At 37.6% G+C, this 27,640-nt stretch overlaps 2 protein-coding genes across 3 annotated transcripts; one reads left to right on the top strand and one right to left on the bottom strand.

The window, feature by feature from the left end:
- Nucleotides 1–2,297: 2,297 nt before the first annotated feature.
- On the top strand, nucleotides 2,298–11,899 carry LOC139971184 (ADP-ribosylation factor-like protein 2). Its single transcript, XM_071977437.1, has 7 exons — nucleotides 2,298–2,459; nucleotides 5,564–5,724; nucleotides 6,557–6,667; nucleotides 7,651–7,813; nucleotides 8,317–8,397; nucleotides 8,840–8,998; nucleotides 9,435–11,899. Exons 2-6 carry the CDS (start codon nucleotides 5,660–5,662, stop codon nucleotides 8,972–8,974), a joined length of 555 nt encoding a protein of 184 aa, XP_071833538.1. The 5' UTR covers nucleotides 2,298–2,459; nucleotides 5,564–5,659; the 3' UTR covers nucleotides 8,975–8,998; nucleotides 9,435–11,899.
- On the bottom strand, nucleotides 11,109–27,169 carry LOC139971163 (uncharacterized). 2 transcript variants are annotated; one of them, XM_071977401.1, is made up of 12 exons: nucleotides 26,952–27,169; nucleotides 22,233–22,485; nucleotides 21,426–21,604; nucleotides 21,093–21,200; nucleotides 20,630–20,773; nucleotides 19,508–19,589; nucleotides 19,072–19,157; nucleotides 18,203–18,397; nucleotides 15,935–16,030; nucleotides 15,410–15,658; nucleotides 14,760–14,845; nucleotides 11,109–13,174 (listed from the first exon to the last, which is right to left on the bottom strand). In XM_071977401.1, the coding sequence occupies exons 1-12, from the start codon at nucleotides 27,018–27,020 to the stop codon at nucleotides 12,649–12,651; spliced, it is 2,073 nt and encodes a 690-aa protein (XP_071833502.1). In that variant the 5' UTR covers nucleotides 27,021–27,169; the 3' UTR covers nucleotides 11,109–12,648. The 2 variants fall into 2 exon arrangements, with proteins under 2 accessions (XP_071833502.1, XP_071833503.1); XM_071977402.1 differs by lacking the exon at nucleotides 26,952–27,169 and adding an exon at nucleotides 23,070–23,334.
- Nucleotides 27,170–27,640: the final 471 nt, after the last annotated feature.

The raw sequence follows: 27,640 nt of genomic DNA, 5'->3' as shown, positions 1-27,640 counted from the left end.
AGGTTTAGGAGCATCATTAGGTCTGGGAAGTGTTATTTCCGGCGATCTGGGAGGTATATTTGCCCAAAAAAATCGTACGCTACGCGCGAACCCATGGTTGCGCTCCGCTTAGATAGTGTCATAGAACAGACACGCGTCCCCACCATTATCCAAGACTGATCTGCGCCCATGCTCAAAACTGTCGATGTGTGTAGTGTTCGGTTTCGGAAATATCTGGTGTATTTTTATTTCCTTCAACGAAATTTTTTAGTAGCCGTCTGAATTTTCGAAAATTCCCTAACCAACATTCTTCATCATACTTCATCATACTCGTGCAATTTTGACCCGTCTGTTAGGGTTTGAAGGAGGTTTTTCTATATCGGTTGTCCATAGATGATATTTTGTGCAACATTATGGGTATGTTTTGAAGTGAATTTATTCACGAGAATTGTGAATTTTCAAATTCTGAACAGTGGGGCTGACGGATATTGTGGGCCGCGATGCACCTACAAAAGCAATGATCCACAGGATATGTGATGAAGTCGAACATGATGTGTGACTGGTGACAATCTTCAAAAGGTTATAGATGAGAAAAAAAGTATTTGGAAAAAACTTGGTTCTCAGGCAAAAGTGTACATATGGTTGGTCAGTTTCAAGCCCGAGAAGTGCCATTTCCGGTGATCTGGGGGTACCAAAACCAGAAATTTGCTTGTACGCTGCGCGCTAACCTATGGTGGCGCTCCGCTTAGATAGTAATACGCGCCCCCGGGTTAGAAAATCCTGCATACGCCCCTGGTTAAATGCAGCTTTTCAAGGCCTGGGCAGTGCCATTTACTGCAATCTGGGAGGCAATATTTGCCAAAAAATTCTTGTGCACTTCGCGCCAACTTATGGTGGCGCTCCACGTAGATAGTGAGCCAGCAGTTATGACTTTTTATTTCATCAATGGCCTGCAACCCAGGCGCGTAGCCAAGGGGGGGGGGCGAAGGGGGCAGCCGCCCCCCCCCTTGAGCATATTTTTTACAAAAATTTTTAAGGTTTTTATGATATCGCTAGTATTTTCAAAAGAGAAAATGCTAAGATACAACTAACAAGGCATGGGAAGTGCCATTTCCGGCGATCTGGGAGGCATTTACAGCCAAAATTTTCTTGTACGCTTCGCGCCAACTCATGGTGGCGCTACGCTTAGATAGTTTGCAATGCCGAATCTACAGTTTCGCCCCTCCCTTGGCAAATTCCTGGCTACGCGCCTGCTGCAACCCCCCCACTTCTGACAAGAAATCTCCGCCACTGCCCCTGATGACCCCCTAAATGACATTTGACCTCAATTTTCCGAACACCCCTCATAACCCTCATCCCGAGGAACGTTGTGACCAAGTTTCATTATAACTGGCCATACACTGTACGAACAGGAGCAATTTGAAAATATAGGGCGGCGGCCAGGGCCACAAAAGACCCGTAGTTGATCTTTGATCTCAAATTCATGAACATCCTGAAGGTAAAACTTCCATAGTACTATCGTGACAAACCCTCAACATTGTACCATGGAATCTGTAGGAGAAGAAGCATTTTGCGTATTTCCACAAAATGGCCCATTACGGCCCACAGGTGACAATTGACCCCAAATTTCGGACCATCTCTGATGGCCCTATACCCAATGGTCCTTGTGTCCAAGTTTCATGAAATTCCATTAAATACTGTGTGAGTGGGAGCGGTTTTACCGATTGTTGATCGACGGATAGAGTGATAGAGTGATAGACGCCGCACTGTAACAATAGCTCACACCAGCATGCTGGTATGAGCTAAAAATGGAGTTGTCGGTGTAAGGGGTAGGGTGAGGCGCACGTCCCCTCTGTAATCTTCGATCTGTCACTGGCTACCCTGTGTATATAATAGGGATCAGCGCTGTAATTATGACTGTTCCTCTTTCTCTTCCCGAGGTCTTGGCGTTTATCTTCTACTTCCTCCTTTTCTCCGTTTTCTCTCTTTCTTCTTTTTCTTTTCCCTTCCTCCCTCTCCTCCTTTTCTTTTTTCTCCCTCTTTTTCCCTTTTTTCTTCTCTTTTTTTCTCTCCTCTTTTCCTTACCCGCGGGGCGCGCCCTCAACGCCCCCCCTGGATACGCGCCTGATTTTGGACATAGGCCTACCCAGAGCCTTATATAGGGCTCTGGGCCTACCTAATCATTTGCATTTCGAGCAGTAGCATTTAGTCTTGAGTTTGTGTAATTTGGCGTTCCATATGTTCTAAGCTAACAGCAGCGATTACGAATGTAGTGTCACTATTCCAAATCCCTCGGCTTGCTAGCTAAACAGTAAAACAATCAAATTTACAGCTATATATAATAAATTGGGTGCACAGTATGTACATGTACTGCAGTCTAGTAAATTACTAATGCAACAATCCAATTACTAAACCATCAACGAAGTGCATGTTTTCATCTGATTCCAAGTGTAACGCAGTTGTTTCGAAGGTGATCAATTGTAAGTAAGTTTTAAGGGTTTTGAGTTAATGTTTAAGGAAGGATTTGAACATCACCATTATTGTGAAACAATCCTGGTCAATATCAGCATTTGCATTTACAATCGATGTAACATCTTCCAACGTGTAACGTTAGGACTGTGTTAGGATTTCGCATAACATAAGGTGCATACCTAGTTCTGCGAAAATAATGGCGTTTATAACTTAATAATGTTATTGTTAAGGCCGTGGCTATTCTTACGACTAGTCGTAACAATTATTTATAAACTATTCTTACGACAAAGGCGAATTCAAGCGCAGTAAAGTAAATAAAGCAACTGCGCATGTAGTAGGGGTAACCCTAACTTTAACCCTAAACCCCAATCCTAACACTAACCCTAACCGGAAATTATTGTTACTCCTGGTCGTAAAAAATAGTACTCCTGTCATAAAAATAGCAACTGCGCATGCGTTATCGGAAATTATTCTTACGAACAGTCGTAAGAATAGCCACTTTGTATTGTTAATGCATTTTGCAAATTCGCACCTTAAAATAATTGAGTATACTTGACTTCCACCACTGTTTTATGTGTGATTTGCATATGCTAGGCCAAGCGTATCATTTGCAGTGCCATTGGCGATGTTAGGAACATAGACGGACTAAGGACAAGGAGTAAAAGAAGCCTGTAGTGTAGTTGATACAGCATTTGTGATGACATAGGCCTAGCCTTAGTTACAGTGATACTGGTGCAGGACCAGGAATGAAAACAATAAAATTGTGAATAATCAGCTACACTGTCACAGGGCTTGACAGAAGCTTCAAAGGGCAAAGCAAAAAATCCACTGGTAGGTTCCAGTGGTGAAAGGCATTATGGCAAATGGGAAGGGCAAGACGGCAAAAATGAATCTGAATAAGGGCATGACAGCATTTTTCATTTATGCAGCACTACGTCATTTGAGGAGCAGTAAAGTGTCTAATCAGACCATTTCTAATGGATACAGTGAAAATGCAAGAATCAGACTTCAAATTTTTATTTTTCCAGAATGACAGTTATATTTACAGTTTTATGTGCAGTCGAGTGTAAAACTTTGCAAAACAAATTTCAGCGAATTACAACAAACTTTCTCAAAACTCCTTCATTTTTGTATATTTTGCGACTTGTGTCTGATGACATGAAGAAAATACATCATGAAAATTTTTTGGAGGTGTGGCCACCTTAAGTGTATTGGTACTTTGACACAAAACAGTTTCTTCTTCAAGTTTTTTTGTTAACAAGCCTAATACTTTCCTATAGATCTTTGTTAGTGTATGGCACAGTGAAGCCTAACCAACTGGGCAATTCCATGTTTTGATGGTGAATATGTTTTCCCCAAGTGACAGATAATTGTGAATTGTTGAAATAATTTTCTGCATATAAGCTCTAAAGAGGTCTTGTGTCATAACCTTATGGATTTTAATAGTGCAAACTCGGAATAACGTGGTTACAACTTGTAAACACATTGGGATTTCCACATACTTGTTGTAAGGAGTCTACTTGGGCCACTAGTACTATATTCGACTGTTTAGGGTTGCCTGTGCATCCAAGCCTTCATGATTTCGATGTTCTATAAACTTTTTGATTGGTTTAGAATGAATATTTAATAGTTCATGTTTATGAATGCTTTAAAAACACATTCCCTATCATGAATGGTGTGTTAAATTTTAAATGATGACTTCGGTGTATTTTTACAAATGGAGGGAAGGCTCCGTGAAGACAATGAACAACCTCTGTACAAAGTCAATGGGATTTTACTGTCTGATTTCCCTCGCATTCGTTTGACTCATTGGAGAGGCCCCATTGACTTAATGTGTGAAAGTCAAAAGATCATCGAAGAGCAAGGTTCTTGCGAAGGACGAATCAAAGGACGAATAAAAAATCAAGGAGTTTTAGCTCAGTGGTTAACGCCAGTGCCTTTCAATCATAAGGTCCCCGGTTCGAGTCACTCCCAGATTAATGTATGTCGTCCAGTTACAGAGTTGTTGACAATTGACACTTCATAATCATGGACAGTAAATATGAATGTAAGAGACTGACTTCGGTCAGCTTGCGGCTTGATAAGCCAATGAGGCTTCTTCGCGAGTTCCTGCTTGCAGGAGGATCTAAATACATACAAACAAAATCCACCCAAGTTTGTTGGGTTACTCTATAGTGTAACTTTGATAGTACCACTCAGAATGTACAGCACCGAAAAAGGGGCATGACGGCAACTTTTGCAGTCTTTTGAGTGTATTTTTCAGGGGCACTTCGGCAAAAATCGAGGGCACGACAGCTTTTTGCTGTAGGTCATGTCAAGCCCTGCTGTCAGTTATATTAACTAACTTAACAACTCATAGTGTTAGCACTTTTCATCAAATACTTTTAAGGTTCCAATTTCAACAATCTGAATACCACTCCCCAATACATCATTTTAGGATGTGAGCATCAACGATTCAGAGTACAGTATGTGTAGTTTTTCATCCTCTTGCGTTTCCTATTAAGGAAGTAGTGGAAAGAACTTTTATTCAACTGATATATTTCTCTGGATAGCACGATCTAGTCTCTGCCTGGTGTATATATAAATATATATACACTATAGAATTACAACAATTTTTCTTAAGTAACTTGTTACAAGCTCTGCATGTTTATTGACTGGTAGTTACAGTGAATTCTCTAGTGCTCAATTCTTGTGTAGTAGGTTTGAAATGCTTTGTCTATTATAATAAAATAATAGGCTTTGTCTCTTGCAGCGGTTCCTGTTAATAAATTAACATTCCAATATATATCTTTGCACTCGATACCATTTTGCATAGCACTGTGCGATGCTAAACCAGATTAATTATTCCCTCAGTTATTAGTTTTTATAACTATATAACATTCAAAATTATATGATCCATGCGTGTTAAGTGGAAGGTGTTATAATTTAGCATATTAATGTCAGAATTGTTTTCCTTTTGTTGTTGTTGTTTATTTATTATTTTTTTCTCATATAGATGTATATTGAGATGGACACTAGGGTACATGGCAAAGTGAAAATTCTCAAATTTTATCAAATCAAATGTTGCCAAAATACATTCTTCACATCATAAAAAGCAGTTTCTTCTTTTCAGGTACTGTCCATGTAAGCAACCAGAATCGCTGCACAGGATATAGAAGATCATTTTTCACCTTTCTTTCCTGAAACAAGGACAGCATCAGCTTTGAAAATGGGACTTTTAACCATCCTCAAAAAGATGAAACAGAAGGAAAAAGAGATGAGATTACTGATGTTGTATCCTTTACATCAACTGGTATTTCAGTTTACAATACCTACACAACTACATATATTTATACTGCATGTAAAATATTGTACCCCCTCAACATGCGGTGAAAGCTTCGTCTTCATTACCAGTTTGGAAAGTAGCTTGACATTGTTCAATGTACAGTGTATCTCACAGGGGAATAGGTTTCGCAGCATTTAGATATTGTTTATAAAATGACCATGATGGTGCACACTTTGATAGATGGAACCAGCTTCAGTGTTTATCCACAAAAACCATAGTATTTACAAATCTTTTATGATATTCAATTATTCATACATCTGAACACGTCTAAGCAAACTGTAAGAACTAGATTACTAACAGTTCCTGTCTGATCCTTTGACCCAATCTTCACCCCACTTCCATCCCCATTTGCCAACTGCTCTCACAACAGAAACCAATACGGTATCAGCTGTCGAAATTGGAAAAGCATTCAAATAATCTCTAAGCACTTAATTATTTAATAGTCCATGAATCCCCTGATGCATGCTTACACCATCTTGATTAGCAGCTCTTATGAAGTCTGAAGCCCAAAATAACAGTCAAAATAAGTAAAGCATCTAAATAATGTTCTGAATTTCCTGTTCTTCCAGTTTTGTATACATTGTAATGTACTTGCATTCTCCTTCCTCTTCTTCTTCTCCACAAATTTAAGATTGGAGAAGTTCAAAATTTGAAGCACTGTGCAGATCATGATGGAATTTAGTACCTCTTTATGGGGGGGGGGGTTATTTTCAATAATTGGAATAATTTATTAATTGATGAAGTCTCAAGTGTCTAATAACTTCTTTAACCACATAACAGAGGACTGGACAATGCTGGAAAGACTACAATTCTGAAGAAGTTTAACGGTGAGGACATCAACACAATTTCACCAACTCTAGGTTTCAACATTAAGACGCTTGAACATAAAGGGTAAGCGATATTTTAGCCTTGATCCAGGGCTATCCACAATGTACCATTACAGCTGGCAGCTTAATAATACATTCAAGATAAAAGTTTTCCAAATCAAAAGTTGCATTACACAGAAGTTTTGCCATTTGCCAGTGTGTATCTATGACTTTCTGTGTTTTGAATACTTCTCTCATTAAACAATTAGTATCATACAGGTCCATGAGCTGTGATTGTTTCGTTTCAACCAAATATTGTCCATCCCAAGCTTCTGAAAGATTGTCTATTCATGTGACGTACATTTGGAGTCTTTACCCATATTGATTCTTAAGTTTATTTGTCACATTTTTCAAATGTGTTGCGATCTCCATTAGGTAAGGATCAGTAACCGGTTTGAGTTTTGGACAGTAAAGTGTCATTTAGAGAATACCCATGCTTTTGCCAAAATACTGGTGAAATGCATTCTCATCCAAAAACCTTGTTTGTTAAATATTGCTTGCACTGGCTCCATATACCACAAGATATAGCCAACTAGGAGGGTCAAATGCTTTTGTTCAATGCCTTTGTTTTTGTAGATGGTACTCAGCATAATCCTGCAATAAAGGACAGGTTTTTCCCCAGCCTGCTTAAGACTTGTTATACTCGCCTGTGATGTCTCATTAGTGTTGTCATAGTGGCTACATTTGTTTGCTCATCTTTATTTTAATCAGACTTTCACAATTATTTTCTGTGAGGGCTAGAGACAGACATTGGTTTAAGGAAAGGGCTGAACAGTTCTAACTAAAATCCCACTTAAGGTTAAGTTGAACAATGCTGAGTATAGAGTGGGAGAGGTAATGCTCAAGCCTTTAAGGCCTTAATGGGGGCCAGCATACCACCCGATCAGTGCAAGACTGTGGGCCTATCGTTTTATGGGCCCTATTGAAATCCATCCCAGGTGAGATTTGGCCCACATACAGCTTATTGACAACCCATACTTTAACTCTTCCTTCTCTTCAAAATTTCAGTTTCAAATTGAATGTTTGGGATGTTGGTGGTCAGAAGTCTCTGAGATCTTACTGGAGAAATTACTTTGAGAGCACAGATGGTCTGATATGGGTAGTTGATAGTGCTGATAAGAGGCGGTTAATGGATTGCCGGAATGAACTGGATGGTTTACTCTTAGAGGAGGTAACATTTATCTCAATATTTGGTTTCTTTCTTTCTTTTCCTTCTTTTTTTATTACTAAATTTGGTTGTGAAGACATTGTATATTGAGATTGGTTATCTTACGTGAGTTTTTAACATAATTTGGAAAAACTCAGTTCTAATTTTGGTAATGATAATAAACTAAGTACAGTAGCTACTTTGCTGTTGTAAAACATTGCTTCATGTGACATGTGACTTCTTAAAGCTCTACAAATATGTGTGTCTTTAAAGAATTGGAAAGGGGACTGTTAATGTATGGAATGAATTAAAACCAATGCTGACTAGTAGAAGTAGACAATTGAAGAATGAATGATTGTGTAAGTTGAATTAATTGTATGAGCTGAATACATAGAAAAGCTTCATATTGAATGTGGTTCTAGCATATCATCTACCTCAACTATGTTTAATGATTTTACTAGAATCATATATGAAGATGTGAAGATGTGTCTTTTATCTTTTTCAATTGTTTTTGATTGTCTTTTCAGAGGTTAGCTGGAGCCACATTACTAGTATTCGCCAATAAACAAGATCTCCCGGGTGCTTTCCCAGCCGAAGAAATAAGAAAGGTAATTCAGTTGGTCTTTCTTGCTAACAAGGTGTAGCAAGCTATGAAACTAGTTTGAAGCCATTATCGAGATATATATATTTTTTAATACTGCTCGCTTTCAATCACAACAGTTAAAGTATCTTTGAAACAGGAAAAAGGCTATTAAGCAAAGTAGTCATGGTTGCGGAAGTGGAGAGGTTGACAGGTTGGGAGGGTAGTATTGCAAACCAAAAACATCCTCTCTTTCTATCCCTCCTGGAAGTCACCATGCTCCAAGTCAGAAAGTAAGCATCATATATGAGCTAAAGGGTTGCAGTTGCAAGACACTGAATCTCAAAGGACAGATAATATTAATGATTTCAGTTTTCCAGACAGTTTCCAGGGATCATCTCCAAGGTAAGGAGGTCAAGAAAGCTTCTACTACGTTTCGTTTCTAATCTCTGTTTTTTTTTGATCCTCAGACGCTGAGGTTGGATGAAATCAAGACCCACCATTGGATGATAATTGGTTGTAGTGCTGTCACAGGAGAGAATCTACTCTACGGTATTGACTGGCTTATAGATGATATCGCTTCTAGGATATTCACCATGGACTGAAAGTCCTGCTCTTCATCAAATCAGGTAAATAATGACTAGGTGGTCATCGACTCATCACTCTCTCTTTAAGGCTTAACTTGGGGGAGTTAGATTTAAAGATGGAGACCACTTGTTACTTCTCTCGTTGAGGTCCCTCGTGGACTCTCTCGAGTACTGGTCAAATGTTAGCAGCTAAGTGGTCAAGCTTGTTTTGACAGGATGTGTTGTATGTGACTCTCTCCCTCTATCGTAGATTGTATCAGTGCATCGCTACTTACTGCTGATTGCTTAAGACAATACAAGAGCATATTCTGTTGGTTTCATTTACTGTAAAAGAGTTCCAACAGCACTGTGTCAGTTTATTGTGGATATAAATTTATACGAGCGGCACGTTTTTATATCTCTTAAATGTATTAATTTTCTTTTTTGTAACCTGCCTTGATCCACCCCATCTATTTATCTTTTCATTTTGTTATTATAGTATCAAGAGCTGGTAGCCATCTCTAGTGATGCGATCTTTCCAGATTGAGATGACTCTACCGGTGATCTATGGATACGTCCGGAACTAGCCAATGACCAAGATGACCATCTGTGATTTCCCAGATGAAATTTATTGCAAAAGTTAGAAACTTTAAAAAAAGTTTAAAAATTCATTGCAAAAGCTGGTCAGTTTAACCAGTTGTGTATCAGGTTTTGACAATGTTTGATTTCAATGAGAAGAGAAACATGTGTGGTCATGATGGCGTGTGTATGTATGTGTGTTCGTGGGGCCTAGCTTGTAAACATGGCGTGTGCATGTATATGTGTTCGTGATGCCTAGCTTGTAAACATGATATCTCAAGATAGGGAATCATGGATTCTCAATTTCTCTCATACTTGGTATGTAGATGTGTCATATTGAGAGGTTGGTGAAGGTCAAAGGTCACCAGAGGTCAAAAACTGAAAACCTTTTAACATGATATCTAAAGTTTGGAAGCATGGTTTCATTTCCGTAGAAGAACCCTGTTGTTTTTGGTGAAGGTCAAAGGTCACCTTGTAAACACTATATCTCAAGATATGAAGCATGGATACTTTCATACTTACCATGTGGATGCGTCATATTGAGACGAAGAAGTGAATATTTTTTGTGGAGGTCAAAGTTCATCTTTGGTCACCAGCATCAAACACTGAAAACCTTTTATAAGGGTATCTCGAGGTAGAAATCATGGATACTTCTCATACTTGGTGTGTGGATGCATCACATTGAGTAAAAGACCCCTATTGTGTTTGGTGGAGGTGTGTATTGCCACGTACAGTGGACTGGCCTGAGTTTATTGTGCCATAGTGTAATTGTACATCAATATAGTAGTTTAGGACATTTATATTACAAGAGATATTTCTGGTGGATCAAGCAAAAGTCTAGTGTAATGAAGTCATCAAAACCGCAATGCATTTATTCATACTGGTTTTTAGGAATTTTCATTTTGGAAGGAGACAACCATCAGACCAGTTCATTGATTCTTACTTGTTTGAACACACGAATGAAAGCGATACAAATGAAATGCCTCAATGATAATTGCATAAACTCTCTTTAGTGTTAATGGACCAATTTATTTTACAAGTAGAAGTAACATTGTGCAAATGCTATTGTAGTACTTTCAATACCTATCTCTTCATGACACAACGGTGAAACAAATCCTTCAAAAACCCTCGCAGTGAATTTGCTTTACGATGATTGGGCTAGTCAAACCCACCAGTTAACTTGAAGTGCAATGACATTTTTGCTTTATAATCCATAATTCCTATCTCTAATGTTTTTTTTGTTTATATATGAGAGTCAATTCTTATGTAGTTTCACTTTCTGTACTTTAAGATGTAATACTTAAATGTGTGTTTGTGTTCTATGGGACTTTTGAAACATCACAATACCACCAAAACTGCAAAGTGATATGTTTTCAGAATGTCTCTCTTTTTCCATTTGCTTTAGTGTAAATATTGTAATCAATTTCTTGGTATTGATTATACATTAAAACATCCAAATACATTCAGTAAGCTGCATGCTTTTAGAAGGTCATGACCTTGTCATAAAGCTGAAGGTCTCTAGTATTAATGAACAGAAAGTGTAATGGTTTACTTGTTGTATCAATGTTACAATGCTTGTTTATGGCATTATGGCAACTATTTATAAAAAATAAAAACAAACAATGAACGTAAGCATTCCCTATCTTCTGAACAAATCTAAAGTTGCCTGGCTTACTTTGCATATCAGAGCAGGGGCTGAAGCTGGTATCGGCATTAATTGATAAATTGTTGAGGGTAAAGATGGATGAATTGCACCATAATTTGCAAGAATAAAATTCACTTTTATGAGTTCTTACAGAACCTGATACCAGTAATCTTGAGTGAATCCAATTATTTGGGTGTGCAAATGCAGCATGTTTAAATGAAGTACATAGAGGCTTCTGAAATAATTAATAATTAGTCTTATGTTTAAATGAAGTACATAGAGACTTCTGAAATAATTAATAATTAGTCATATGGAAAAGGGCTCTCCGCCCCCCCACCAACCACCCCCCTAAACAGTGTCGCTAACACAAACAATCTTGGTAACGCAACGTGCTGTTATCACATTCATTTGTATGTGAAGTCAAATGGAATCATCCCTACTCCTTCCCTCAAACAAATTTCTGATTATGACTAGAAAGGATATCAGATTTAGTACATGTGAAAGTAGTTCTGTTTCAATTTAATTGTCTTAAAGATATTCTAATAAGTCATCTGAAACAATGGAAAAAAAGGAAGAATCAAATAACAATATATCACATTGTTCTATATCTATTGACCTCCTTAAATATGCATATCTTTGTTTTATTATGTTATGTAAACAGTAGTGTGTATTTTAAATTTTCCATCGCAATAGTTAGGAATGGAAAGCAAGAACATGATTGAATAATAACGATGAAAAATGACAGTTTTCATCTATCCTCAAATAACAGTTTTTATGTACCAATTCTTAATACTAATGTTACTCTTCATTGATGAGGAATAGTAAAAAATTATGCCAGGTTCATCAAAATTCTGTAAAGGCTATTAAAATTCTTGATATAGGTCTCTTTAAAATGTTTACTGCCACCGATCCAAAAGGCGACAGTACGGACCAGAGTGAACCCCTTCATAGCAGGCAAGAATTTTGGGGTGGTAAACATACATCCCTACCCTCCCTCACCCCCATTACACACACAAACCTTTGGACCTCGCACACCCAAAAAATAATTAGTTATTAACACAACCTTGCAGTTAGACCTAATTATAAACCTAAGTTATAGTCTAAATGTGTTTCAGATTGTACCATTTGACATATATGTTTGTTCTGATGGAGAATCCCCCCCCCCCCCTCACACACACATAAATATGGGAGTCGGCTTCAGCGACCCCAGGACCACGCCCCTTCTACATAATCTGTTCCTGCATATGCTCCTCTGAGCTCCTCGAATATAGTATCCGCCCCCACCCCATCTCTCTCTATATGCCGAGCAGAATTGTATCATCAAGTTTCATACTAACCCAAAGCTGTTACAATGAATGCAATTATGTACTACGCCCTTCGATTGTTAACTACAATAAGATGTAGACGTTGAAATTTTGTCGTGTATTATTCATCACTTATACCCGTTTCCAGGGGGGATATTTTGGATCGCTGCAGCTCTTAAAATGATTTATAAATCCATGTCGTATAAATGGTTCGTATTTTTCGGTTTATATAGCTTCTTTTTAGTACTCTTTTTCTTTGGCTTTGTTCCTCCCTTCTTTGCACCTCCTTTCTTAGAAGGGCTCCTCTGCTTGCTTTTGATGTCTGTGTTGTCTTTCCTGGGGAGCGGACTAGGACTACGGGACCTTGGAGGACCAATGGATTTACTCAATAAAAGTTCCTCTTTAGTCATAGTATTTCCTTGGTTAGAGAAATCTAGAGTTTGATCAAGTGATCTCAAGGCTAGAGTTAATTTCTCAGATTTGTGGCCATCTTGGTCCCATTGTGATACGTCTTTCTTGATGAGGTCTTTGAGGGCGGATCGCCGGTCAGGGGAGATGGGCCTCTTTAACTCTTTCACCTTCAGATTGCTAAACTGTTCCGCTACGGGTGCATAGAGACGGTTCCTCCTGTTATCCTTGGCGATGATCATCTTCTGTTTCCTCTCGGTCCGCTGCTTCATCTTCTCGTCATTGTGGCCAACCAGGAGCTCACTGTTTACGTCACAGATGCATTGTTAGGACAGTAGGAAAGTTAGGTGACAGGAGAGACAGTTGTTCAGCAAGAGAGACAGTTGTGTGACAGGAGAGACAGTTGACAGGAAAGATAGTTATATGACAGATGAGACAGTTGTACGGCAGAAGAGACAGTTGCATGACGGGAGAGACAGTTGTACGGCAAGGGAGACAGTTGAGTGACAGAAGAGACAGTTGTATGACAGGAGAGATAGTTGTAACGGAGGAGAGAGTTGTACGGCAAGAGATACATTTAGATGACAGGAAAGACAGTTAGTTATATGACAGTTGTACGGCAGAAGAGACAGTTGTGTGACGGGAGGGAGGGAGTTGTACGGCGAGAGAGGCAGGTATATGGCAGGAGGGACAGATGAATTACAGAACAAAAAGGTGCATGGCAGGAGAAAGGTGTGGATCGAGGTACAGACAACAGTTATTACAGGATGTAGAGTATGTGGATGAAAGAGATGTGTTAATAATGTAAAGAAAAGAGTGGTTGCAGGATTAATGGTGATTCAGTCACAGAGGAAAGCACAGCATTTACAGAATCGGTTTGTTTGATGGGTTGAGATGATAAAGCGAACGAGTAGAAAGGCAGGTATATGGGTGTATCGGAGGTAAATAATGCCGATGGTACAAAAGCAGCAAAGAATAATGTCAACATCCACAACACAATGAAACGAGAAAAAGGAATGGTATAGCGAAATAGAACCCAATGTTAGAAACAAATAGGTTGATGGCAATGTAGAAGATATCAGATGTATAAGAAAATTGTGTAAAGTTAAAATTGAACCGTTTGGAGGAAGAGACGAAATGTGAATCGACAAACAATAAAAAATATGTTAAAAACAAAAGATATTCAGTCCAACAGATGCAAGGAGGGGTTAAAGGATGAACCAATTTGGTGAGACAAGGAGGAGGAGATGCAGAGACATGAGCAAAAAGATGAGAAAAGGAGGAAGAAAATTTAAGAAAAAATTGTTTTATTTGAAGTTGTTTCTTTTAAACAATAATGTGCAGTAATGAAACAAAGTCATCGATAAATATTTCAGTAATAAAAATAAATCAAAATATTGTCTTTGGTGTTTCTTTATCTTCCTTTATCAGAAGCGACTTGGCCAGAGATTGCATTCATCAGAAAGAATAATGGTGGCGTCATTATCTATACATCTAGCAGCCATTCAATTAACCTGTCAAGGTGTTTGAAAAGGGAAATCGATTTCATGCAAAGATAAGAAACTGCTTCGATAAGTTTACCAGACTTGTAGAAGTTATAAAACGTTAACTTATTCTGAAGTTCCATTAAGCATGCCGATAATTCTAGTTTAATGATCTTGTCAACAAAGCTTCTCTCTATCAGTCTCGTTGTTGATATGAACCAAAAGACCCTTTTTGCACTTTCTTAACATTGAATAAATTAGGGCCTGGAGTGAGGATCTGACGTCATCACTGAACTAAATTGCCTATATACTCGATTTTCCCTTCTGGTTAGACTATAGATATTTCAACACTAAATTTCTGCTCTAAATTCTCCTGACTTAATAGTTTGTCGTTCATCTCTTACCTGAAGTCAATCTCTCCGCTGTTATCCTTATCTAGAACCGCAACCAGTTCGTTGAATTGTTTTGGTTTCATATTCATCCCGCTCGCCTGAACGTAAGAAGAAGATAACAAAAAGAAGGGAAAAAAGATGTGTAATTAAGCCAATCACTTCCTATATATCTATATACAGAATGATATCATTGATTTTAAGTGTGAAGTAACTGATTGGGCTCAAGTACGGGATTCTAGCCTTGCAGTGACAACACGGTGACAAATCCTATCATCTCTGGGATCTTCTTTATCAAGCTCTACAATACACTCTTAATCGAACGCCATGCTATATTACTGACGATGGACCGAAATATAAGCCAGACATTTATTCTGCGAACTATTAAATAGAACATTGGGCAGTCAGTTTGGACAATTTCCTAATGCTAATACCTCTCTAAACTGTACTCCAATATCATGCTCTCAAAGCACTGGTATTGTCAGTATACAAACAGTTCCTTTCCTTGATCTGATAGAAACCATGATCTTCATACTGCTCGTACTGATAATACGAGTGCTCTGAAGCGGGACATAACACTACAGTATAGAAAAAAAATGTCCCGACTGGGTGACCCATTTTCTGTGCTAATTGGGAGCCTGAAGTAAATAAGTATAAATACTCACATCAATTCCTTTCTTAAACTCTTCTCTAGATACGGATAAATTTTTGTCTTTATCGTAAGCCCTGAAGAGGTCAAAGACTCTGAGATTGTTCTTCCTCAAGTAGTCCTGGACAACCGCCACTGGTGATGGTTCCTCGTCGGGCATGACCTCAAATTGACCTATGGCCCCATGATACGTCAAGTTGAAACCCGGTCTAGAACTTCGAATACTATCCACAACTTCCATTACATTTCGATTGAGCACGATCCCCTACGAAAGGTACAAACAAACCCGTGCGTTTTCTTATTAAGTCAATTGATGACGTATATGTTTTCTTGATTGTTTACCATATTCAAAGCCGACATCACGACAACGACTCATTTTTTTTTTTGTACACGTATTTGGTTCTTCGATACGTGCATCTCGACAAGTTACTATGTGGAAATCAGTAACAATTTGCTGAGTAATTTTTTTTTTCGTAACGAAAGCAAACTTTCCCATTGCCTCATGTGCATCCGTTGTAGGTAATCCTGACTATATACCTACCGTTAGGTCCAGCTCCTGTAAGCTACTGTTGGTATTCTTTTCTATCGCCAATAATAAAGCCATAGCTCCAGCAGCAGTTAGTGGATTGAGCGTCAGCTGGGGAGGAATGAACGAGACGAATGAATCAGAATGATAATAATGTCAGTCACTGCAGAGAGTATACATAGAGAAAGGAACATCTGACGTTTAAAGTTTTCATAGAATTAATTTGAAATGAGAATTTTTTTATGAATATAATTAATATGATATAGGCCTACATAATTAGTATTATAATATATATATATATTATTTATATATAATTTATAATATTTCTGTAATGAAATGTATTTTGTGAGTTTCCGTAGTGTTGTCTGTTACGTGATATGTGGTGTAACTTTGTTTAGCCATACTTCAAATTGTTCAGATTCAGCTGCTCATTTATTCGTCCACGTTTGAACGAAGTCCTTGCGTGATTGGCTAGTTGAACCCTCGTGATTTTGTGTTACGTAATTAGTCCTTTTCAATGTCCATTTGGTATGTATGCATATATTAGGGGTACACGAAAAAAGAACTACTGGCGTTTGTTGCATTTACTAGTATACAATATTTTATATGCCAGATATTTAGCCATCTGAAATTACTTGTATCTCGTGAAATGGTTGGAAAGTATTGCTGTTTGTAAAAGGGACCAGTTGAAGTGGTTCTTTGATGTTCTTGATGTTAAAGAGCTAAAAGAGGTATGTTGGTGCTTAGTCATAATAAGTTACATACTTTCTTCGTGTGTGTTTGCTGGTTGATGTGTGTGCAATAGTGAAATTTGTCTAGTTTTTATGTGTGCCAATAACAAACTATAAATGATAAATTTGTGTATTAAGTACTGTAAGTTTTCTATTTTTGTATTCCGATAGTTTTACGGAGCCATGGAGTCTTTGCGTCTGCGAATAGAATAAATTGCGGTGACTCCGAATTCTGTACAATCGTCCTTATTTTCGTCTCGCCACGACCGTTACAATATCGAAATAGTATAATTAGAATTAATTTGAAATGAGAAATATTTTTTTAATGTAAATTAATATATTAAATTAATAGAAACAATCATGACAAGACCATATGTGTGCGTTCGAAAATGTGGCTTGAACAGTAAACATAAACCCTTGGACTTACATTATACTTTTGCTAAACATCCTGCATAAATTAAACTGAACTCAATGTTTACATTTCTCCTCAATATAGATACATACATTTTTTTCATAAATCTGTCTTATTTTAAAATCTATACACGCGTTTTTAATCAATACGGCAACATGATGCTACTACAATACCTTATACCAGACGTGGAGTTTATGATGAACTAAAAGATAGGCCTCTATATTCATATACATAATATACAGGCCTAATCATAAAATTTGCGAGATTAATTTACCCTTGTCAATCATTACTCCATATATTCCTTCGTGTCTCGTGTCCTTGTTGGGTAAGTCAGTCTGTTTCAGTCCTTCTGTGTACCATCATTATCGAGTTACCAAGACAACCATACTATATATTTGTTATATGTTTTATGCGAACATTGATTTACAAATTCTGGTGATTGATTGTTTTCCAAGATCGAAGAAATAAATTTCATGAGAAGGTCATCAGTCGGAAGTAAAACGTAATCGAGAATAACCAACTGTTTCGGTTTCATTGCCTTTAATATTTTAGGTTTAAATTTCTTACGTATTTTGGTCCTTAACTCGTTAAGAATATGTCATCACATTGAGCAGCAAAACACTTACACATTTTGATGTGAAATTTGCCCTGGCGTTCATGTTAGTGAAAAAAAAAGAAAAAAAAGGAAGCAGTGAAGCACTAAAGATTAAACTCTAATCTCCAGGAAGCTTCACGGTCTGTCTGATATATTAAGCAGCAAGCACATTATGAGCAACAAACGTACAATTGCCCATGCATATATTAGTGAGAGGTGTAATGTGACCTACCTTCCAAGACTTTTAGAAGATTTATAGATGAACCGAATGTTGCTATTGATATTCTATATGTTTAAATGATTAGCGTATCAGAAGGAATATAGTGCACGTCACATTTATTTTTGAAAGGGTGAGGGGGGGGGGGAGCGATTCCTCTCATTCATAAGGTTGTATATGATATGTATACCAATAACAGTAAGTCATTTCTATAACTCTCTGGTTTATGATTTCTAATCTGCGATTCTTTTATCTTTTCCTTCCCTTCGAATGGGTGATGGGAAGGGGATGGGAGGACGTGGAGTCAAAGTGGACATGTGTTACCTACCTTTAATGTTTTTAATACGTCATTGACCTCGATACCTTTGGATAATACCAAGGCGCCCTCATCGGTTACCCTGTTGTTGCTAAGGTCAATCCATTCCACAGAGCTGTTAAATTTCAAGGCTTCGGCCATGGCAAGGGCGCCTTCATCGCCAAATCCGTTCCATGATAAATCTAGTTTCTTCAGAGATATATTTTCCTGTTGAAAAACAAATATACGAGAAATTTGCCTTATATATATATATATTTTAATATCCATGCACTTTACCTATGTGAGCATCATGAAACGCTCAAAAACACTCCACCCCATCCCCCTCCCCCGGCCCCTCCCGTGTGACCTACATATGATGTTGCAATATTTTTATTAGACTCATAGGTTTTGTAATATTTCATATTAACTAATTGTCTATACAGGTTTAGTCGATAAAGTTAACCTGCATGTATTATCAATACAGTCATAATACCACAGCAAGATCCATTCCAAGGTTGTCTCCTGCTATAGGTTTACATTGTTCGTAACCCTAGATATCGATCACCGCTGGATCTGTCTTGTACAAAGCGCTGTCTTGAAATAATGTTTAACTAAACACGACCTGATTCTATATATAATCCATAACATTCGGCAGACAACTTCAAGCGAGGTAATGAACATGAATGTATAGACTTTAATGCTTAGTTGTATGTTGGCTGATATGTAAGCAGCATCAGTCACCATAAATACACTACTAAAAAATTATATTTATATTTAAATTAAGATTACCATTGCTCTCATTCAGAAGGGAAGAATATTATTCAACTTAAGAGCCTTCTACCTTCCTCAACCCCCCCCCCCCCCCCGCGGCACAATTTCATCTCCTGTGATTACACACTCACCACTAGACCCCTACAGACCGCTATGGCCCCCTTTCTCCTAAGATGGTTCCAGCTGAGGTCCAGGTATTCAATGCTCTCGTTGGCGGCTGGGAAAGTATAGAAGATAGAAGTGGCTACAGAATGTATAGGCATTGAGTTTGTTGTATGTTGTATTGTACACAATATACGTAATTACCGACGCATCATAAGACATGTAACGTATTTGGGGGCTTTGTATATTAAGCTTAGGACCCCATGGTGACGCCCTTATGGTGAAACAGGAATGCCTACATTCCTCGCACACTTAACATCAACAATATATTAAATGTAAAACTCTCCCTCTATAAAATCAAATCTGGATTCATCTTTATATAACACTTGCCATGAAAATGGAGTTTTAGCTCAATGTATGAAAGTTCGAATACAAAAATTTACTTTTAGTCTGAAATATACTTACCAATACCCTCTCCGAGGATTTCCCCTCCAACCTCTCCAAATTCGTTATGGTTTAGAACGAGCTCTTTCATGAAGTAATTACTCTAAGAGATAGGAATATAAAAATCTTAACCAGTAATAACAGGGCTAAAAATGATGTGATTCAATTATATGTTAAATGACATATAATATTATATACTCTCTGATCAGAGTCTGTTGTTGAAAGTCCATTCAACTGTTACTGCTTTATGTTAAGAAATATGCTAAATTATTGCATAATGTAAACCAGTTAAAGTTACTGAAATTTCAAATCCTCCTGAATGCAAGATAACATATCTTCAGACACTTTCATATCTTATAAAACTGCAGTTTAAGAGATTTACAGCAAAAACGCAGCAAAGCTCAGTTAAAAGCTTCAGTTTGCATACCAATTGGTACAAGAAAAGATCGAAAAACCAAGTAAATAACCATTTATCTGTTGTATTTCCTTTAGGATGTACAAACAGTCAGTTGCATGCACAAGTCATTGGGAGAAAGCTAAAGCCCCCCCCCCCCACCCCCAGAGGTATATGTGGTTGCACCACTGGGGACAGGGGGTAGGAAGCTTCCAAAAAGTGGGGAGGGGGGCACAACATCAGAGGGGCACTTTCTCATTTCACAACCACCACTTGTTATGCTATAAACCGATACACACGGGCCATATATGATGTGTTAGTATGCTATCAATATACTATTTATTGAGATTGTTTATTGTTAACCGTGCTACAAAAAGATATGGAATGCCATTTAAAAATAGCATGCACAGACTAAAAATAAATAATTAAAATAAAATATTAAAATTAACAAAGGCTCAAGATATCCAAAAGACATTTCTTCATTAAAGGGGCACATTTTATTTGCCAGTATGGCACATTTGCTATTTTGGAAAAAGGTGGGCGGCACGTGCCCCCAGTGCTCCCGGCTCCTACCCCCTGACTGGGGAGTAGTGTTGCCTGGGGAAGAGGTTTGCGAGAGTGTGGGATTAAGGGAGTATAAGGGAGTCAGTTAGGTGGGACGGGAGGTTGACATCAGGCCCTACATTATGCCATATAACACAAGATTATGTCAATTTTGTTAAATAGTGTCACATTGGTTTTTGTCTTACCTTTAATGCATCGGTTAAAAACCGAGCGTCTCTGTCTTTAAATTCGTTTCCTCTGAGTTGAAGTTTCTTTAGGCAAGTATTCTGCTGTAACATTTCACCGATAGCTTTGGCTCCTTTACTGCGTAACTTATTCTCTGACATGTCCTGAACAAGAATAAACACAATGCACCAATCGTATAGTTTTATGACAAAAAAAGTTATTATGAACAATAGAGACGTTGTGACATAAGTTACAATATATTTGACCTCATGCATAAATTTACTTTTCCAATGTATATATGATAAACGATTTTACCAGTTACTGTTTCATCTTGTAGTTTTGCCTATATAATTAAATGATATATATATAAATATTATATATATATTTATAGTTATATATGGAAATTTTTGCACTCTCCTGAATTTTCCAACTCACTACAATTCAGAAGTCGTTATAGTTTGTTAAGATGCTTTTGATACTTACTAGACTCGCTATGTAACAATTTTCTTTCAACATTTCCGCAACATAAGCACCACCGTCGCCCTCTATCCAATTGTCTTCTAGGTCAAGGGTCGTGACCGACGTATTCGTCTAAATAGCAAAATAGAAATATTGGCATTATCTTTAGCTATAGGTATATATCTTTAATACTAAATATTTGAATGTCATATTTGGTCTATATTTGGTTCGACAGAGAAGCCATAAATGCGGGAACAGGATAAATGTTATTGATCTTATATTACGTCAGGAGTATCCATAGAGAAGGGAACAAACATATGTTGCATATATTTATTATAAGCTATAAAGTATACTTACCACCAGAGCCATCGAGATAGCTTTTGCCCCCTTGGGGCCAAGACCATGATGTTTCATGTTTACCACTGGCGACGAAATGTGACGCAGAAAAGTTGATGCTGGAACAACGCCAATATCCTTACAAGCCTTAAGGTACATGTTTTTACCTGTGGCGTCATAGACATCTGGTTTTATATCGTCTGTGACAGAAAAAGAGAAAGAATGCGGTCCAACAGAAACAGATTCCTATTGAGCATATAGTATAAAGTGTTATTGGTCCAGCTATAATAATAACGTTGGCCTGTACTCCAAAAGGCACAGGACAGGGATGTAAACCAAACACAGAGCTGTGACAACACAAACAGTGAACTGACATCGTAAACGACAAATCGTATATGTGTTATCTGTACCGTTGTAAAACTGAATTTATCATGTTCAATCAGCGACCCTTCCCCGCCCCATTTGAGACACAACTGCCCCGTCGTGTTCCAAGTATTTTTTTCTCATGCAGAAATCATAACCTTTTCATAGATCGTTGAAATTTGTATGTGTTGATCCTCTGATATGACAATAGAATCGATATATATATATATATATATATGAAGTCAGTGATGAACGTCACATTACGATATGTATGACTGATGTCAAAATTATCAATTTCTACTTCACAAGCAAAAAAAAAAACCTTTTTTTTATTAAATTGGATTACTTAATAATTCCAAACAGGTCAATTAAACTTAGTTTCATCAGTTACTCAAGCTTTTCGAATGATATTATATAGGTAATCAAATAGCAATTTTACTATGTACACATGTATTGGTACTATACCTTCAATTTCTAAGTCTGTATCCCACCCACTGTCGCTGTCATCATCATCATCACCACCGTCCTCCACAAACTGACTGTCTTCAGTACCAGATCTGATACTCTCTGACGAACCATGTCCCGATTCCGTATTTTCATCCGAATTGATTGGTCGAAGGATCCTCCTCGTCTCTAGATGTTTCGCGAGACCCGAGTCTCCTTGAGGTCCGAGCACCTCCGAAGCATCGCTCGGCAATGCTTCGGTGTCTTCAGAATACTGCGTGGTGTTAATAAAAAAAATAAAGGTGAAACAATTAAATTATTACTCCTTTTTTCCCCTTTAAATCCAGTAGAAATGTTCCGTAAAGTAGCAATGGAAGAAAAAAACGAAACGAAATGAACAAAATATTGACAAATATGCGCTTAAATAATTATTGCTTAGTCGAAAACCCTGAATATTTGCCTGGCTTCTTAAGATGTAAGGATACAAGTTTAAAATTCGTCCAACGTCGATTCCAACTCGTCCCGCATGTGTTCAGAATCTCTCTAAAGTTTCAAAAGCAAGATACAGATACATCTATATCAGGTAGGCCTAGTATCTTGTCTATATAGAGTGATTCATGTAGTTCAAGTTTATATGCGAATACGGTACCGATACCGATCAACAGCTATGAATCAGATATAACGAACGACATAAACATGCATGATCTCCATGGTGATTATAACGTTAGATGGCCTTCCTTACTATACACTAAAACACAACCCATGCACATCAATACACCATATAACACTTGTTGAATGCTAGCATTCATTCATCACAAACTCTATCCTGTACGTATAGATTAAGATATTAAAACGTACTTCACTCAGTGCAATATCCGGTACTTGTTTATAAGTCGAGACACTGCTGTTGCTTCTGGTTTCGCTCATTTCGAATGCTTTTTTTTCTTTCAATTACCGAATATTTCTTCCCTCCAATCCACTCGGTGTAGGCCTTTATACAGAACTAATGAATATCTTCTATTTTTCAGAATTAACACCCTTTGGCCCATAGGGCACCGATGTTTTGTATGACAAAGTCCTTAAGCTGTTGACTTAAGTGACCATACATGCATTTGCATTGGTCTCTGTTCAAATTAACTTTACGCTTCAAAATACAGACTTAGCATAGCAACGCTAGTTTCTAATGACGCTGTCAAGATTCCCGGCCATGTATTAGAGTATAGCCTACTATATATCACTGTACTATATACAGTCCCTGATTCTCAACAGATTAGCCAAGTCTGTAATATTTCTGTTCTGGTTTATTAGTTCTCTTCGAATATCTGTCGAGCATCATCAATCTAGCTCAGAGTTATCATTGAATAACAATTGGTAGATCGATACCAAGTGCACATTGTATAGGAAAGATACTATTGCACGATATGACTCTCATCATTGGTTGGGTTTTCCTTAGTAACGCGGACAGCCATTGTTTATATAATAAACTGTATGTTCTTGAAAGTTCATTCTGAAAATCCATAGCGTGCAGTACGAGAAGCGAATGAGAATTATCAGCTTACTGTTATTTAGGTTTTTATAGCAACTCCGAGTATTTTAATATATTTCTTTAATTCTATATAAGAAGTTTTTATTTGATTTATGTTTTTATTTATTTTCGTGGGAATGAAATAGACCAGTTTCATGACTGATCAGAAAACAAATCATTAATATGATTCTGAGGTATTTGAGGGACGTGGATGGGAAGGGGAGCATGGGGGGGGGGGGGTTGAATAACATAGCAGAAAAGCCAAACTGTCTTGGATTGAATAGCATACAAGCTAGCCCAGAATAGAATACCATGTGCATGTTTAAGTATTGTACGACAACCAGGTGTTGACGTCTTATTAAATTTATTCGGTAAACGAAGCCTTCCATTTTTTTGCTTCTCTCAACCCCTCCCATCCGATATCAAACTCTTCAACTGAGGAGTTGGCTGTATTCCATCAAGGATCCCCTCCAAACAAGATATACATATAATTGCTTGATAGCTCAGCTGGAATAGAGCGCTGGTCTTATAGTCCAGAGGTGGTTCGAAACCCAGCCGTAAATTTTGTTGCTCCAAATTTGTATAAAGCAATTTTGTCGTTGCTCTGTATGAAAGCAATGCAGACTTACCATATTAAGTGTTTAGTGTCATCCTCGAAATTGTCGCCCAAATACGCGTTTAAACCTGCTTCCTATAAGTGAATCGTGCCCGTGAGCTACCAGGGCAGTATATTGGCTAGTTGAGTTACACAATATACTACGCCGCTAATACACAACATGTGCGCCTTCGTATAGCTCAAACCGATATATCCCTTCTTTGGGGCAAACATATACGGCAAATACAATCATAAGGAGTTGTATAGTTGGATTAATTTCGTCTTCTTATTGATTCTTCGTCCATGTGGGGGGGGGGGGGTCTTTCTCTCTTCATTAACTCATACATTCAGACTATTGTTATCCTTGAATAATTGATCTCGTTCAAGGTTATTGTCTTTATATTTGTGAAAGTGCTTTGCTTGTAAACTTATTGATTCTTCGTCCATGTGGGGGTGTTTCTCTCTTCATTAACTCATACATTCAGACTATTGTTATCATTGAATAATTGATCTCGTTCAAGGTTATTGTCTTTATATTCGTGAAAATGCTTTGCTTGTAAACAAGATGTATAGCTACACGTTATCCAATACGGCAGAATATTAGCACTAGTTATCGAAAACTGCCATGCATCCAGTCCATCGAAAGCCATATTTGTGGATTAAAAACTTCGAAGTTGGTGGAATTGGCTAGAGAGGTGTAATCTCTTTGATGATAATGTTCACCTCCGAACAGGGCTTCAGCGAGTTGGTCCTTAAACCTAACGGAACTATTGGGACTCCGAAAAATAGAATGAGATTCCTTATGGTAGGTGAGAATATGAAATAAATGACTTTGAAGGCAAGGGCGGAAGACGAGGCGTGGAGAATTGAAACTGGACATCGAAAGGGATAATTCTAGGTTTGAATCCGATTAAATAGCTTCGGTGATACCGTACTCGACAGTTAAATTAAAGACAATGTTACATGAAGACAATTTGTACTTTCGTCGAAACAATTGCACCTTTTTTTAACGATGTTATACGGTATAACAATACCGACTTGATCCATAGGCCTATACCTCTATCCTAAAAGTACTCACCCTGTCCGCCCACCCCTCCCCCTATCTTCAGTTAAACTATTTGCTGTTATTAATAACACGCCTCCTCATTGCGGCGTAGGCCTATAATCGATGATGCCACTGATTATATGCCACGGATATAATAATGGTTTCTTTGACAGTAAAGGAAAACAACTGTTTCTCTCTTTTGTTAGATACTTTTTGGTCCTATTCTACTTCATTGAAGGCATTGCAAATCGAGAAGCTGGTGTTTCCATAGAGCTCTATTGATTTATTTTGAAGGTATGCTCCTTCTTGGAAAGGTGTTCCATTTAGCTTATATACTATAGAGGTGTACGAAAAGGGCGATCCAAGTATGTAGACAATTACGTGTGTATATTACAGTATGACTAGAAAGTGAATTGTTACTATAGGCCTACACATGGTGTCGGTTGAAGGTTGGCTGTCGATCTACAGTGCAACCCCTTTCTTATACAACTTTAAATGTATAATTGGAATAGAAAATACATCAACAGTTTTTGCCAGTAAACGTTGAAATATCTTGTTGAGAAATATCCTATTGAAATATCCTGTTGAGAAGCACAGTGTTTATTCATGTTTGCTTTCATCAAATTATGCAAATTATCTGTCCTACTGCTTTACCTCGTTGTTTGTTTGCAACTTTTAGTCCCCGGTTTAAATATGTTACTTTTTATCGCTTCGTTTTATTTTTATCGTTTACACTTTGTTATTTGTCTTTATTGTATTTTAATAACTGTCTTTCCTCTTAAATCTGTTTTATTTTTTTCCGAAGGCCAGGGAAAGATTTGCCTCGGCAAATACATAAATTAATAAAATAAAATCATTTGAAGACACCATCCACTTTATTTGACAGATTGTCTGTCACAAATATTTGCGTTCATAGAAGCGTTCTGACTACATATATTTTATTCAATAGTTAATGATATATGTAGAGAAAAAAACTGACATACTCTGAATTTTAATAATAAACGTGAGCTACCGCAAAAAGTTTAACCAAAACAACAATAAGTTACACTAAAATAGTACCATTCTATAATAAAAACAATGAGATATAGATACAAAACGAGATGGACAAGAAGAACCCTACAATGGCATGACGATAATAACATACTATTTAAAAGGCATGTACTTCTTATATAGCTATATTTAGAGTTTGGAATTAATTGGCTGCGACAAAGACAAATTAAAACTACAAAATAAATTCTCATATACGTTACACTAAGTTTTATTTTCTTAATTCCCCACTGAAAGTTTCCATCGCGTTATGCGGTCCTGTTATAACCGAACTTCTATGAAACTTTTGTTATACATGTGTGTATAATAAAATAAATGTGGTCTAGAACTTAGGGACTGTACGCCACACCGTGGTCATATCCTTACTAATCCTATCTTACTAATCCTTACTATTACTATCCTTAAAATGCCTGTACTAGCCTAATTTTAATGTTGAGAAAGATTCGATTCCTGTCTCAGTTTAAGTTACTTTCTCAGAGCAAACATCTAATACATCGTACTATATAGAGATACATCTTAAAATCTTACCTCTTTATGTAATGGACTCGCTGAGTTGTCGTCAAATTTGACAGATAAATGCGACGTCGTCTGCTCCATAGTCACAGAATTACTAACTGTTTATGAACTCAGTTCGTGGGCCGGGCCTCTGAGGCTAACATATTCAATAGATTATAATCAACCTGATCCGTTTAAAAGTCTTTGTGTTTATTTAACTCTATTGTCAAGTTCGCAACACGCAATGCGAACTCAAGCGTAACACCTTTATCGATAGGACATCTAGGCGCGTCGTCATGACGACCAGGGCACAACCTCTTTACATTATGGGCGCGGCGCGTACGAGTTATTCTTAATTCCACGCTGAGACATTGAGTGGCGGCCTTTCAGATTTAGATTTGTGACCAACTGATCGGGGATCAGGTAGTGGCTTTGATCGTATCTGATGCAGCACGATATACGAACTGATAGAACCCTTCTCGGCATCAATCGGTAACAAGTTTGAAAACGAATAGCTCCACGAGGAAAGCTTCGGGACCTCGTCACACTCGCCCACAATGCAAAGAGGATGATACGCTTGCGCAACATTATACAGGTTTTTCGTAAAAAAAAGAAGCCATTGTAGCAACACACTATACAGCATATAGTTAATTCGGTATGCAAGTGGGTTGGGGGGGGGGGCAGTCTGGACTGTAGAGTGCTGCCGCAAATACACTCAATAA

Source organism: Apostichopus japonicus, chromosome 8, assembly GCF_037975245.1.
Source record: "Apostichopus japonicus isolate 1M-3 chromosome 8, ASM3797524v1, whole genome shotgun sequence".
NCBI classification, from domain to species: domain Eukaryota; kingdom Metazoa; phylum Echinodermata; class Holothuroidea; order Aspidochirotida; family Stichopodidae; genus Apostichopus; species Apostichopus japonicus.
Note: the sequence above shows the minus strand (reverse complement) of the source record. Positions and strands in the feature narration are given on the sequence as shown.